The following is a 14,527-nucleotide window of genomic DNA, read 5'->3' on the forward strand; positions in this document are numbered from 1 at the left end:
GCAACCAGTCGTCCTGTCCCTGCAGCTGAAAAACATCACCACAGGATGATGCTGCCACCAGCATGCTTCCATTTATGGACTGTGAGACAAATGATGAACAGTGCCTGGTTTTCTCCACACACACTGGTGAGAATTCAGGCCAAAAAGTTTCATCTTAATTCTCACCATCTTAGGAGTCGTTTGGGTGTTTGTTATATTTTTAGCAAATTCCATGCAGATTTTCATGTGTCTTGCACTGGGCAGAGACTTCCGTCTGGCTACTCTGCCATAAAGCCCTGACTGGTTTAGGACTAAAGTGATGATTTGACTTTCTGGAACTTTGTCCCATCTCTCGAGTTCAGTCACAGTGATCTTTGGGTTGTTCCTTACATTTAACACCAAGCCTCTTGGCCCCAGATTAATCAGTTTGGCCGGGCGGCCAGCTCTTGGACTGGGAAGGGTTCTGGTCATCCCAAACATGTTCTATTTAAGGATTATGGAGGCCACTATGGTGTTCGGAACCTTAAGTGCATCTGAATATTTTTTTGTAACAGTGGCCAGATCTGTGCCTTGCCACAGATCTGTCTGAGCTCTTCAGGCAGTTCCTTTGACCTCTGACATGCACCGGGAGCCGTAAATAAAGATCGGGGTGTGGCTTTCCTAATCAAGTCCAATATTTATTATCAAACACAGCTGGACCCCAAAGTTAAAAATGTCACAGCAAAGGGTCTGAATACTTATGGCTGTGTGATATACCAATTTTTCTTTTTTAATCTGCAAAAGTTTCAACAATTCTGTTTTCCATCAATATAGGCGTTGTGGGTACTGTAATGGGGGGTGAGAAAATGATTTTAGAAAATGACTGCAATGTAACAAAGTAAAAATTTTAAGGAGTTATGAATACTTTCCATACACAGTGTAAATGCTGGCAAACCGTACTCTTAGATCGTAGAATATAATAGCATCTGAATGGCGATGGCACCGGGCTCACAGGTCTTATCAGCTGACCAACACATTGACATGCAACACTCTCAGTAAGACAACAGACAATATTACACAATTTATATTCAATGAAAAATAAGGGCAACAATCGGTCTCATGAATACGGCATATTTTTTTTCCAACGTTGATTGAACATAAGGCTTTGTAATAAAACGAAGGACAACTTTGTACAGAAAGACTATCATCTACTCTTCACTGAGTATGTCTCCAAGCTGAGTATAAAAATAAGACGCTTGACCGTAAAAAGTAGCTGCCACATCTGAAGAAACCACCTTTTCAATAATCTCTCTCAAAGACTCAATTGACAAGAGGAATACACAGAGCTTATATCAAAATCCAATCATGCTGATGAAATGTTCTTTGGTATAAACTTAAAATGGACCATTTCCTGCTGCATTTACGCTCATGAACAACCGGAGTTGAACTGTTTGTGTTCAGACTAGCCAAAATGTTCAAGCAAGCCACCGGAGGCTACATCTTAAGCAGGAATTTGACGAAAACGTTCATGCTACTGGAACATAAAACAGCTGCAAAACATCGCAGACCACAGTGTCACATTGTGGACTGATACAATTAATGTCTTAAAGCTTAAACTGCTGTCCTTTGACAGAAGATGCAGTAATGAACTGATGCATTTTAAAATGGGAATACAAACGAGAGATAGCAACCGTTTCTATTAAGTAAGCAGTGTGTAGTTTGTTTCAGACACAATGCATGACTGGGGCAAAAAAAAAAAAAAAAAAACAACTTGTTACATATTCACATAATATGACAATTTCAACTGATAGACTGATGAGTCAAAAAAATATATGAAACATATATATGTATATATACATACACATATATACATACATATATCCAAAGATGAGTGCTTTGTCAACTGGGTACTTTAAAGATGTGTGGGGCTGTGAGTTTGTTCTTCCGCACTGTCTGTCTGCAAACTCGATGTAGCCTCATTGGCTAAAGTGTCTTGCAATGTGTCCTCGAGGCAGGCCGTGTCATCGGCTTCCTCCAGCTCGCTGACCTCTCCTCCCTCATCGCCACTGCACTCTGATTCATCGCTGTCACTTTCGCACGAGCTCGATGTCTCATCCTCAGAGTTTGAGTAAACCTCGGCGCCATGGAAGATGTAGTGATGCGGTGCTTGAAACAGGTACTGCCCCGCTGGAGGTTAACAAACAAACAATCAGTTTAATAGCCATGTCTTTTTGTTTTACATGTGGACATAAATTGTTCCTAGTCCACTCAAGTATTTAAGTATTCAAGTAAGTGTCAGTGACACATCTCCGCAGCTTTACAGTGTTTTCTCTTTGCCTTTCAATGTTGTTTTCATTATACGTGACCATTAGCCTATAGAGCTTGTGCACGTGACATCACCATTTTCACGGGGCCATATTGCCGGTAAAAAAGAGCTGCTCGACAGTGTGGGGGACATTGAACCGGAGCAGAATATACACAATGCCCGAGACTTGTTGTGCCGTTGGTTGTTACAACAGACGAGACAGATATTCAAAGAGATAATTCTATGGAATACCAGCTGAAAAGACGAGAAAAGATCAATGGATTTTGGAAATTAAACGTGATGGATGGTACCCAACCAAATACACACGATTGTGTAGCGATCACTTACCAAAAAGTATTTATAATGCCAAGTTGGTTCATTTGAGAACAATGTGCATTCAAAAAAAAGAAAAAAAAAAAAAAGACGGGGAGTCAGTCATCTCCAACATACACGGACGTGTGTTGCGGCCAACATCTCCCCGGCAAACTTTTTTTTTTTTTTTTTTTTTAAATGCATTGTTCTTATGAGTCCAATGCGCATTTAAAAGAAAATAAACCGTCGGTCACACAGACGTTTACGTAGGTTAACGTGTGGCCGAAACACGCTTTGTGTATGGAGGAGCCGACTCAGTCTTGTTTTTTTGTTTTTTTCTCAAATGAGCCAACTTGGCATTATAAGTACTTCTTGGGAAACGCTACGGAGGAGCAGATTCGCTTGTCCTTTTTTTTTTTTCCAGTCATAGTTAATGAATGCGAGTTTGTGCAAAACCAGGGGTCATTTATTTAAATATTGGTATTTGTATTGAATACTACCTGAAAAGATCGATGGATTCCGGCAAAGGGTAACATGTCGCCGAACACACTTCCGCGTTCACAAGCCGTCAAAACCAACACTATGTGGGATTTATTCCTGATGAGAACAGATCCAGCAACAATTTATTCGTATGCGTCCGTACTTTGATACGCTTTCAAGCTTTTCCTTGTAAATCTCGACGACTTAGTCACATTATATATTTGTATATCCAGTTGTCCAAGACAAGCGGAAGCGAATTAACAGTCCAATTTCTTAATCGGCATTAAATACGGGTTGTCTATGCCGAGTTTATTTAATTTTTCCACGTACCATCGTTTATTTTCACCTTCTAAATGTCTGACGGTATCGGACAAGACTCTCGGCGTCGTGCTACAAAACATATTTCCGTGTCGTCTCCAACAGACATTGAGCATTGAGCAATGCTTAGCTTGACCGGCAATATGGCGATGTAAACAAAAGTCACGTGATTTTATGACGTAGGTGCACGAGCTCTATAGGACTTTTATGATTATTTTTACAATATTTCCATTTAAATATTCAACATATATTTACCGTGTTTTTTTTTGGTGTATAATACACACTAGAGTATAATGCACTGCCTCAAAATTTACTCCAATCAGAAAAGCCCTCCTTCCGTATAATGCTCTCGCGTTTCTTTCTATACATTAACATACATACATTACAAACTAATTAGATTTAAAGTGTGTGGGAAAGGTATTCACTTGGTCTCAACTGCAGATTTTCATCTTTTGGGGAATGGTCTGGAATATATTTCCTTGTGAGTGAGGAAGAACTACATTGAGTGCAAACCTCATCACTGATGTCTCACTATAAGACATCAAAATAAGCAGTAAAGAGTCACCTACATTTACACAGGAGTGATACCTACTAGGGTTGTGACTTACTGGCAAGACGCTTGCTGATTGGACTTCGGCTTATCCGATTCATCCAGCACCGTCGCCGAAATTCATGGTGTGAGGATTGGCTCCTTTCTTCTGTGGTCTCTTCTTTAGTTGGGCATTTGACTGGTGACTTATTGGGCTCAGCGATCACTTCGCTGGGGCACTGAGCATCAGGACAAGACTCGAGAGGTGCAAGGTGAGCAGCAGTTTCTGTGACATTCGGACTTTGTGGTGAAAGCTTTAGGACAGAGTCTGTACTGTGCTGCTTCGGCTCCTCTGGGGATCCGTCGTCCGCAGCAGACAAGGCCTCGTACGGTGACTGCTCTGGTAACCGAGGGGGTTTCTCTGTGATCTCAGTGAGTCTTACTGTGTTGTAGCAGAGCTGCTCGAAGTCGCCTCCCAGTCGATGACAAAGCTCATTGACGATGACGTCGCAGTCGCCGAGGAGTTCCACGTCAAAGTTGAGGTGAGGCAGCTGTTCCCTATTGATCAAGACCTGAGGCACTTCATGAGGGATGGAGTCTGGATGGGACGACAACAAAAGCCGTTGCAAACATTTGAACTTCCTTTGCAGACAATCAATTCACTACTCTGGGCAAAAGCATACTTGGGATGAGGGCGACTGGTCGGACTTTCAGTGACGATCCGATGACAATCAGAAGATCTACCTCATCCTTGTCCTGTTTCATGGCTCTGTGAAACATTTCTGGAAGATTTTCTCCAAAGAAGACGATGTCAGGTTTCATTATTGCTAAAGGAATATCCAGACACCGAGGACAATGGGGGACCCGCTGCAAGAGTTATTTAGAGTTCGTAATTAGGATTTCAAACATCACTTAACATTTGGAAAAGATTTACTTTCTCCAAGTTGTGTCAAAGTAATTGTAATACAACTTCTAAGCTGGCATCCTCACAATTACATTGGCTTCTGTGTTTGTGAAATTCACTCATCTCGACAACTTCTTATTAGTGCTCCAAAATGGTGACCTTGAGCATAACCATTTGATTGGGTACAACTGATACTGATCGGAGTCCCTGTTATGTCCCGTTAAGACTTTTAACTTTATTTAAACCTGAAATCATATTTTACTTTACAGATGTATGAAGACAATATCACACAAATGCTCTGAATTGACATAACTGGTCATGACCGATTCCCCCCCCCCCCCCCTTCTGTAATTGTTAATTATGCTGGTAAGTATCGGACTATACTGGACTGGATCTACAATCTCCGATACAAGCACTCTTATAAAAGCAGTCCATTAGAAGCGCCGCTTAAACACTTCTATCATGCAGGGCCCGGACTACAACCACAGCATGCAGAGCCCACATGATCACAACAGGTTGCTTAGGTCCTAACAAAGTAGCAAGGAGCAAGAGTGAATGTCACTTGCTTCAAGTCATTTGTTGACACTTCAGTTGAAGTTCACTAAAAACTAAACCCAGGCATGCACACCCGTGCGCGCACACACACACACACACACACACACACACACCACACACACACACACACACACACACACCACACACACACACAATTACACTCATTGTATGTTTATATCAGACTAGAAAGGTCAAACCTAATACACAATGAAAAATACTGTTGAAAAGCTAATGAAATTAGCTTTGAACTTGTGGCACTTAAAGCTCTCAAAATAATGAACATGGGAACACAAATACTGTATTGGACACACACAAAAATGCAGTATAACAATACTCTCAGCATATACAGTATTCAAACTCTGTGAATAACTAGTCATGAGCAAAATTCGATGACTTTTTTTGTTTACGTTACTGCAAAGAGTACATCTCATTACATGCACCACACTGCCCCTTAGAGGTCAAGATGCACACACCAGATGCACATTTTTTATCCACCACGACATAGTCAATAAACCCATACCTGAGATACAGAAGGAAATTAAAGTATATTGCTGCACGTGGAGAAAGCAAATGCTGTTCCCACAATACATGGACAGTAAAATAAATAAATAAATGAAGTGGACTTGAATTGTTATTTTGCACTTTAAAAGTATCATTTGTATTTGTTGGATTTTTGACGTTATTTTTCATAGTCTTTTAACTTGATTTGTATAAGCTATTCAATTATGTTGCAAATGTAATGTGTCTTTTTGTTGTGTTTGTGTGTTGAGTTTTCCATCTATCCATTATCAGAGCTCCTTATCCTTACAAGGGTCGTGTGAGTGCTGGAGCCATCCCAGCAGGAGGAGTACACTCTGAATTGGTTGGCAGACAATTGCATGGCACACTCTCACTCACAATTATACCGAGGGGTAAATTTAGAGTCTCCAGTTCATGCAGGTTTTGGAGCTGTGGGAGGAAACCGGCAAGTTCCACACAGTCTAGGCCAGATTTTGAACTCCAGTCCTCAGAACTTTGAGGCAGAGGCTCTTACCAGTTGTCCACCATGCTGCCATTTTTCAGGGTTTTTGTCATCTAATTTTTTATTTTATTCAATTGTACATTCTTATGTTTACCGTTAAACAATGTACCACCCATTGGTGAGCAATAAACGGGCCAGTTTTTCCTCATACCAACTATTGCCGACTATTGTGATCCATTCGAGTAATATCACTTGATTGAAGTCGTTTCTAAAAGAAATTAAGTACCAGCAGATACTCAATGCTGCAATATCGGTAATGTATCAGAAAGGAAAAATTTGGATCGGGACATCCCTAATAACGTCACAAGACTTTAACTCAGGGATCCACTAAAGTATAGGTGTCAAAATTAAGGGCCATGGAGGCCACATACGGCCCATCGTATTCTTTATGTGGCCGACTCAAGCAAATAGTATGTACTTCACGTTTATTGTTTAGTGTGTTTCTTACAAATTTGTCAAAAAGAAAATTGTAAACACATTTTACAACTATTCCCCCTCCCACAAAATCCCTTGTGAAAATAAGATGCACAATAATTGCATTTTATCCAGGCCTGGATAAAAAGGAGGGATGTTTGTATATTTGTTTCTCAAATAAATGTTTTAGCCTCAAACAGGTTTTGATCTTTGGTTTCATTCTAGAATACAGTACTGTAATTTTTTTCTGTAATTTACAAAGGTTTAAACTTTGAGTGCGTTTAAATGAGAAATGTGAGAAAAAATTAATGTCTGTCTGATTAAAGTGCGTGGTTAGGGGTTTAACAGCCTTAAAATATAAGAAAAAGAAATATACTGTCAATGACCGGTAAATAAAAAAGATGCACTGTTGATGGAAAAAAAAAACATGTGAGTGGAAAAAATATGTAATGAATGATAGAACTAAAAATTGAAAAAAAAAAAAAATTCTACAACATGGATTTCACTTAACGCAGATATTTTTTGGAACACAACGACAGCTTTAAACAAGGGAACACTGTACAGTACTTTATATTTTCAAACTTCAATTTATTTTTAGGAATAAACAACAAATGTAGGGCCGATTGTTTGTAAGTAATATGCTGAGGTGACGAGACATGTATACATTTTCAGTTTATAAATGCTCCCCAAGGAAAACTGTAACTAAGATGTTAGCTGCAATCAACAGGAGTTTGACACCCTTATTCTAAAGAATCAACTCCAATGTTTTTTTTTTGCCTTGCTTGTTGTTTTTCTTGATGCAAAAAAAAGTATACCAGTAAATAGGAGACAGAACACGATGAAAAAAATGTTTTAAAAAATGTAACTTGTGACATTGAATAAATGCCAAATATGTTGTTATAAAAAAAAAAAAATCATAATGCACGAGGTTGGCTCACATTCAGAAATCTTCCTCTCCCAGCACTGACCTAGACACGGTGTCTGTCAATGCACTACCAAAAGGTCTATAATTTATCTTTTAGGTTTTGTACATACAGTACATTAGCTTATTTTTAATCTTGATGAATACAATTTCAACAGAGAGTGGAAGGTCAATGCTGGAACAGATTATTTCTGTTTTCATTATTTTCAATTTGACAAATTCCTTTTAAGCACTTGTGTTCCAACGTCATAGTTTCCATTTTACAATGGAAAATGGGAGTTTTTCCCCACCCATTCTACTCCGTATGGCATAAAGGAACACAAAAATGACACTACTACATGAACAAGTTTGAAAATGTTAACAAGCCAAAATGGAATTCCATAAAAAGGACAGATCGTCATTACATACCTGGTTAAAGATGTCTTCCCGAATAGCTTCACAATCCACCTTGTATTTACAGAGGAGACAGGAAGCAGTTGCAAATGACCCTAAAATTGTCATTTCAGTTATTTTAGACTTTTGGAAGATTATATTTCCCTTCCAAAAAGCTTCCAATATCTAACTTACCGTGACACTGGATAATTCGCTGAACTCCGGCCACTTGTTCTAATGTATCAATATTTTGTGTGTAGTTACGCAGCAGCTTGCCCTGCTTGTCCATCATGGAAATGAACTTGTGACAGGGCGAAGGCTGAAATTGACCTGGGTAGATCTCCTGTGACAAAAACAATGCATTGAGCACTTGCGAGTAAAACTGACGCAAAAGTTACCACTGCATTGACTTTGCAAGAATAAACATACATTAAGCAAACCTTAGCAAACTTGAAAAATGGCCTTGGATCTCTTTGGAAGTATTCAATGTCAAACATAGCTTGGGGATCAGGAAGATCAGGAAAATCAACGGCCAGACGGGCATAAATTCCATCTCTAGAGCGAAAATCTGGTATGCCACACGAAACAGATACCTGAAGGAAGAGCCAATAATGTAAACTTAGTGTGGCCATGAAATCACATATGATAAAGTGCCCCTGCATGAACAGTAATTCACTATATGTCACAGTTTATCTTTTGCAGCCTGGATATATTCCATATTTTTAAATTATACATTTTTTTAAATTGCTTTATACAATGTAAAAGAATGCCTGAATTTAAAAGAATGAAAAAAGTTGATCGATTGATCCAATCAATCAATCAATCAATGTACATTCCATTAAGGGTCATCATTCCTACAGAGCAGATCGAATATTGCTGAGAAATGGAAGTCATTCTGTTCACATTTGTTGCCAGTCCGTGTGTTCGAGTATTAGTTTCTAATTATCCTAAGACTAATGATTTATTAGATATAGTTCTCGTTAGACCAATGCTTATTTCTGTCTGCATGTTTATATTGTTTCACATTATGTCAAGTCAGCATGAAGCAAGAGGACTTTCATTAAAAGAAATAATACAGCAACTTTTAGTTGAACATTTGGAAGATAAATATTTGAATTCTCTTGTTTTATGTGTCAGCTTTACAGGAAACAAACTGGGAGTGAAAAAGAACTTGAAGTAATTACCCCCCTTTGCCTCTTACCTGGAGAACTGTGAGCAAGTCTTTTTGTTTCCTCAAAAAGACGTTAAAAGGGAACTAAAACTCCCAAATTTTAAAACAAGAATACAATTTATGTGCCTGTACTACAATGACAATACTCTGATTAGTTATTGTGTTTATGGGATAAGAATTAAATGAAACAATTAATCAACCTGGAAGAGATAAATCTTTGCCTGGAGCCTGTGATACCGAAGTGTAAATAGTACTTTGTTTGCCAATACAGTGTTCTATTGAACTGTGTCGAGGATGATAGATTTAATAATCATTTGTAAAATAGGTTTTGATGCATTGGTTTAGTTCCCGTTTGAATGATAACCTCACCTTTCTTGGCAGCAAGCGTGTAAAAACAGGCGTTAATATTATATATTTGTTATATTCATTTTAAGTATTTTGAATGACTGAGTGTTAAAGCATTTAGGAGGGCTAAAACTCTCTCAGAAATATGTTCAGGGTCTATTTCATTTATCTATATCTATCTACATCAGCATCATCATCTATATCTGGAATGTCTGAATTGTGTAGGAAAAGGTTCCAGAACTGGGGTCACAAGATACATTTCAAATCTAAACTAAAAAGTTTTCAAAGTAATCCCGACACTTTCCCAGCCTTCTCTGCCACACCTTCATGCACTCCTCAAAGATTCTTCCAAGACCCTTTGCAGATCTGTCAACCATCGTTCTATCAACCGCATCTTCAAAATGGGTCATCTACATGACCTGCTTGAGATTAGAAAAGGAGTGAGGTAAAAACACACTCAAACAGCTCAGGTAAGAAGGGTCGTCGCTCCAGCAAAGCAAGCGTTTTTTGCAACCCCAGGAGCAGTGATACGCTCACGACAGTGTGAGGAGACACGTTTTTGTGGTGAAATAGCTAGAAAATGTAACACTCGCCTTCTTAAGCACAGGATTCGGCATTGTAGACATGCTTATTGATCATATGGCCCACACTGAAAGGGAAAACTTGTAGTTTGGATTTAAAATACATCTTTTGTGATATTGTCCTGTAACCTTTCTCTAACATTCCTTTTTTTGAATGAGGATTCGCCTTACATAGGAAAACCGAGTGTCCACAAATATATGCATGACATACCCCAGCACCGGTCAGCACAAGAATCCTTTTACTCTCATGGAGTAGCCTGACCACATCTTCCAAAGTGTTGATATCCTTCCGCTTCTTTCTTTTCGGAGGTTCTGAGATGTTGATGATGATCTGCCACAGAGTCATGTCATCTAAATCTGGTGGGAGTACAGTCTCGGGCAGCAATTCCCTTAAAATGGTCCTTGGGTCAGTCTCTCTAATGTGTTGCTGGATGACACTGTAGGAACCTGCCAAAAAATCAAACTGTCACTATGACATGCATATTTCGGGCTGAAGCATTCTCACAAAAATACATAAAGAGGGAGCTAAGTGAAAGATACTGCTTAAAATCATCTAGGTACCTAAATGCGGTTGAGGTGTCCAGTCGCTGGAGCTGGCATGGGAGGATCTATCATCCTCTTCTGTGACATGGTCTGGAGAGACAGCCAAACCATTGAAGGGGCGATCGACACACCCAACGAGACCTGAGCGCAGAAAGTTCAACAATTATAACACAAGCTACAAGTGCGGTGACATAGTTAAATACCTACATGGCCAGTCAATGTTACATTTCATACAAACCGCTAACTCTGGTTTATGGAAGTGGGAGTGAGGAATAAATGCCGGCGAACAAATTCTGCCTCGCTAAGTTCAGTGTTGCTGGCTAACAAGTCCATTCATGAAAACTCCCCGAACGTCTACTCTAGACGCGTTCCTTCTCCTTTACGTGTCATCCGATCCAGGACAAGGCTGCCGCCATGTGCAGTTGGTTCTTGTAAAGAACATTTAGTTACCCTCCTTCGGTTAGAAATGCTCAACTTGGGGAAATAGTGCACACGGCAGAGAAAGGCGCTTCCTGCGCTCAAAACGTCCGCCCGGCATCCGTCACTTTACCTACCGGCACTGCCCTCGAATGTCCCAAGCACGGCGCTGTCGTCTGGATTCACGACGGACTTAAAAGGCTCGGAGACGAGCATTCCCAGGTCATTGTTGTCTCCGCCTTGCGCCCCGGGGGCCTGCTCTTCCACCGCCATCGCCGGCTTCGCTTCCCTCTCCGCTGGCTGGCCACAATTCACCGCCGCCTCCCAACTCTCCTTGCCACCAGACACGCATTGGTATTTTTTAGCGTCGGTGACTTCGAGACCGTATTTTGTCGCCAAGGTAATTTTGGACTTTTTAGCGGCGGGCTCGTCCATATCGGCTGCACCCGAGAAGGCCGTCTGAAGACTGGTCTCTTCGTCCGCCATCTTGTGAGCGGAATGAGCGTATCCCTCCCCCTCAGACAGCTGGCTCATTTGCATCGGTCACGTGACATCCCCTTGCCCAATGGAAACGAGAAGAACGCCCCTCCCCTTACGTCACTGACAAGAACCCATAACACTCAAAAAATGCTGCATTCACGTACTTTTTTTTCTTTTTCTTTTTTTTAAGGGAATATGCAAAACCCCGTGACAGTTGGAGATTTTCATTGACTGAATGTGTATTTGTACAGACATGGCTTGTTTGACGCCGTTTTTTCAGTCATCCACACATCTTGTTAAGGTCACCATTTATTTTAAGCCGTGATTTACATGTACAGTATGTCCCTTTAAAATTCGTCATGTGACGAAGAGCAGGATGAGTCACGCGAATGCATCATACGTCACATGGTAGCAGTTCAAGTGTAGAAGAACAGGAGCCCTCACCAACATATTATACATACAGCATTTGAGAAAATCATAATTCGCATCGTGGTATTCCCATCACACGTGTGACGAGGGGGCAGCGTCAGGGAAAGCGGTTGCTGATACACTACTCAGGCTATTTCCTAAAACTCATCACATTATTGAATGGAGGCTGTTTTGAGCTGCAGACCTGAGGATTTGGAAGATTATTACGGTTTATTAGGATGTGATGAGTTATCATCGGTAAGTTGTTTACCAGTGACGTATGCTCGGCCTGTGCTTGATGCTGAGTTATTTACGCTAAAACAAAACGTCGAAAGAAGAGAACTGGAAGGCTGTCTTAAATTCATTTAATTGACTGTCGGGCGTTTTAGAGCGTTTGATGCTTCAAGTTACTTTTTGTCTTCTGTGACAATAAGAACAAAACCAATCCAAACAAAGATCTGGATGTTCTTTCACTAGAAAGAACGTTTTTTTTTTTTTTTTTTTTTTTACCCTTTCCCCATTTTTTTTTTATAATCAGCAGAAGAACATTATTAGATGGTTTGTCTGACATCACTGGTTTCTGATCAAAAAGTATAGAGAAAAGGAGCTTTTGTGCCATGATATTGTCAAGCAGAACTGTGACTTTTTCCCCACTCCAAGGGAGATGTCAAAAGTAAGGGTATTCAGAATATAATACTTAATAAAAGACAACTCTGTAAAAAGTAAAAGTACACCCTTATAAGAGTACCAGAGTAAAAAAAGTAAAAAGTTAATTGAAATTTGTCAATAAAGAGGGACAACGTGAGACATCATTGATATTTTCTTTTTTAAAGTATAATACTGAATAATTATAAGACTGATGATCATTATGTTATGATCATGAACATGAAAGCATTCATTATTGATAATTTCAGTTTGGCCTTTCTTACTACAGTTCTGTTTTGCCAGTTGGCAAGTAAAAGCATTGGAAATACGTTGATGCTCAAACATGACATTACAGTATTTACTGCAAGCAAACCTGGCTTAAACAAGCTATCTTTCTTTTTGCACAAAACTGTGGTTACTTCATCGTAGGTACGTTTGAAAAAAAAGAGCCCCAAATTTTAATTTAGGGCTTGGAACCACGGTGGATCACCTGGAAAGCACTGATCTAGCAGTTCTGAGGTCCCGGGTTCAATCCCGGCCTCGCCTGTGTGGAGTTTGTGGCCGAGCAGGCAGCTGGTTGTTTGAACCGTGTGTTGCTTTGTAAAAAAAAAAAAAAAAGAAGAAAAAGATGTCACAGGCTGTGGTTTACTGGCTGGATCATTTTTTATTTGCGCTGAGAGTGTGCGACAAGTGCGCAAATGCGCATTTGCGGAGTTTAGAGGGAACATTGGGATGGATGGATTTAGAGGTTTTTGGTGTGCGTGTGTTTTTTCTTCTTCTTGCAGACTGAACAAATCCTCAACGAATACAAGATCAGAGCCTTGGCATGCCACCCAGACAAGCACCTGGGGAACCCCAAAGCAGGTACAGTATATCTCTTGAACTGCTGAGGAAAAATTAAATACAGCTGTAGATACAAAGGTGTTTCAAGATGAATAAATTTTTTGTTGGGGAATTTTCTTCCTTTTTCACAATTTTGCTGTTACACCAGGATTTCTTTAATTTCTTTCTGACAGTGACAGAGTTTCAAAAGCTACAGGAAGCCAAAGATGTTTTGTGCGATGATGCTAAAAGAAAAAACTACGATCTATGGAAGCGAAGTGGAGTCGCTGTCCCATTCCATGACTGGAAAGCCTTAAACGACTCTGTAAAAACGGTGCGGGTGTTGGACTTTTGCATGCTTGCAAGGCAAGCCGGTATCACGATCTGACTTGAAAAATGTTTGCAGTCAATGCATTGGGCTGTAAGAAATAAAAAGGAACCCATGTTGGAGGCCGCAAAGGCAGAAGCAGCGGTCGCTTTGCATGATGACGACCTTCGTTGTCAGCAGGAAGCACCGGGGAACTCCTCACGTGAAGCCATGTTATCCTCAAGTAATTACCACTCATTCAACCACATTTATGTCATGTGTGTAATGATAAAGTCCAATACTATTTTGAGATATCATGCAGTCCTCTTTTTTTTTTTCCACAAAGTTCTGAAACATTAATCAGTTGGAGGTGCATTGCAACATTTAGAGGTATAATTAAGTTCATCTGTAAAGGTGCACCTTGGGTTCGTCGTCAAACTTCACCCAAAAGTCCAATATTGCTAACTTTTTGTGAGTAGTTGTAAGAGTACTTTTAACTGCCCAAAAACTAACTTGGTGCTGTCACTATCTAGGCGATTACTGCCATCTCCGCTTCCGCTGGGCTGCTGACTCACCATCCTGTCTGCTCCAGAAGTTTCGTAATTATGACATTTGAAAATACTCTAGTGAAATACATCACACCCTGTTAATTGTGGTAGCATATTGTGTGCACATGTTGGTCAAAGTGTGATGTTACGTTGTGTGTAAAGTGAATATG

At 40.0% G+C, this 14,527-nt stretch overlaps 2 protein-coding genes across 2 annotated transcripts; one reads left to right on the top strand and one right to left on the bottom strand.

The window, feature by feature from the left end:
- Positions 1-643: 643 nt before the first annotated feature.
- sirt1 (sirtuin 1) lies at positions 644-11,832 on the bottom strand. Its single transcript, XM_061836231.1, has 9 exons — positions 11,285-11,832; positions 10,749-10,871; positions 10,399-10,634; positions 8,531-8,683; positions 8,286-8,433; positions 8,127-8,206; positions 4,586-4,769; positions 3,982-4,500; positions 644-2,145 (listed from the first exon to the last, which is right to left on the bottom strand). Exons 1-9 carry the CDS (start codon positions 11,685-11,687, stop codon positions 1,871-1,873), a joined length of 2,121 nt encoding a protein of 706 aa, XP_061692215.1. The 5' UTR covers positions 11,688-11,832; the 3' UTR covers positions 644-1,870.
- A 195-nt stretch (positions 11,833-12,027) lies between these two features.
- On the top strand, positions 12,028-14,483 carry dnajc12 (DnaJ (Hsp40) homolog, subfamily C, member 12). Its single transcript, XM_061836232.1, has 5 exons — positions 12,028-12,293; positions 13,466-13,544; positions 13,697-13,836; positions 13,909-14,053; positions 14,343-14,483. Exons 1-5 carry the CDS (start codon positions 12,216-12,218, stop codon positions 14,423-14,425), a joined length of 525 nt encoding a protein of 174 aa, XP_061692216.1. The 5' UTR covers positions 12,028-12,215; the 3' UTR covers positions 14,426-14,483.
- Positions 14,484-14,527: the final 44 nt, after the last annotated feature.

This window comes from Syngnathoides biaculeatus, chromosome 12 (genome assembly GCF_019802595.1).
Source record: "Syngnathoides biaculeatus isolate LvHL_M chromosome 12, ASM1980259v1, whole genome shotgun sequence".
In the NCBI taxonomy this organism is placed as follows: domain Eukaryota; kingdom Metazoa; phylum Chordata; class Actinopteri; order Syngnathiformes; family Syngnathidae; genus Syngnathoides; species Syngnathoides biaculeatus.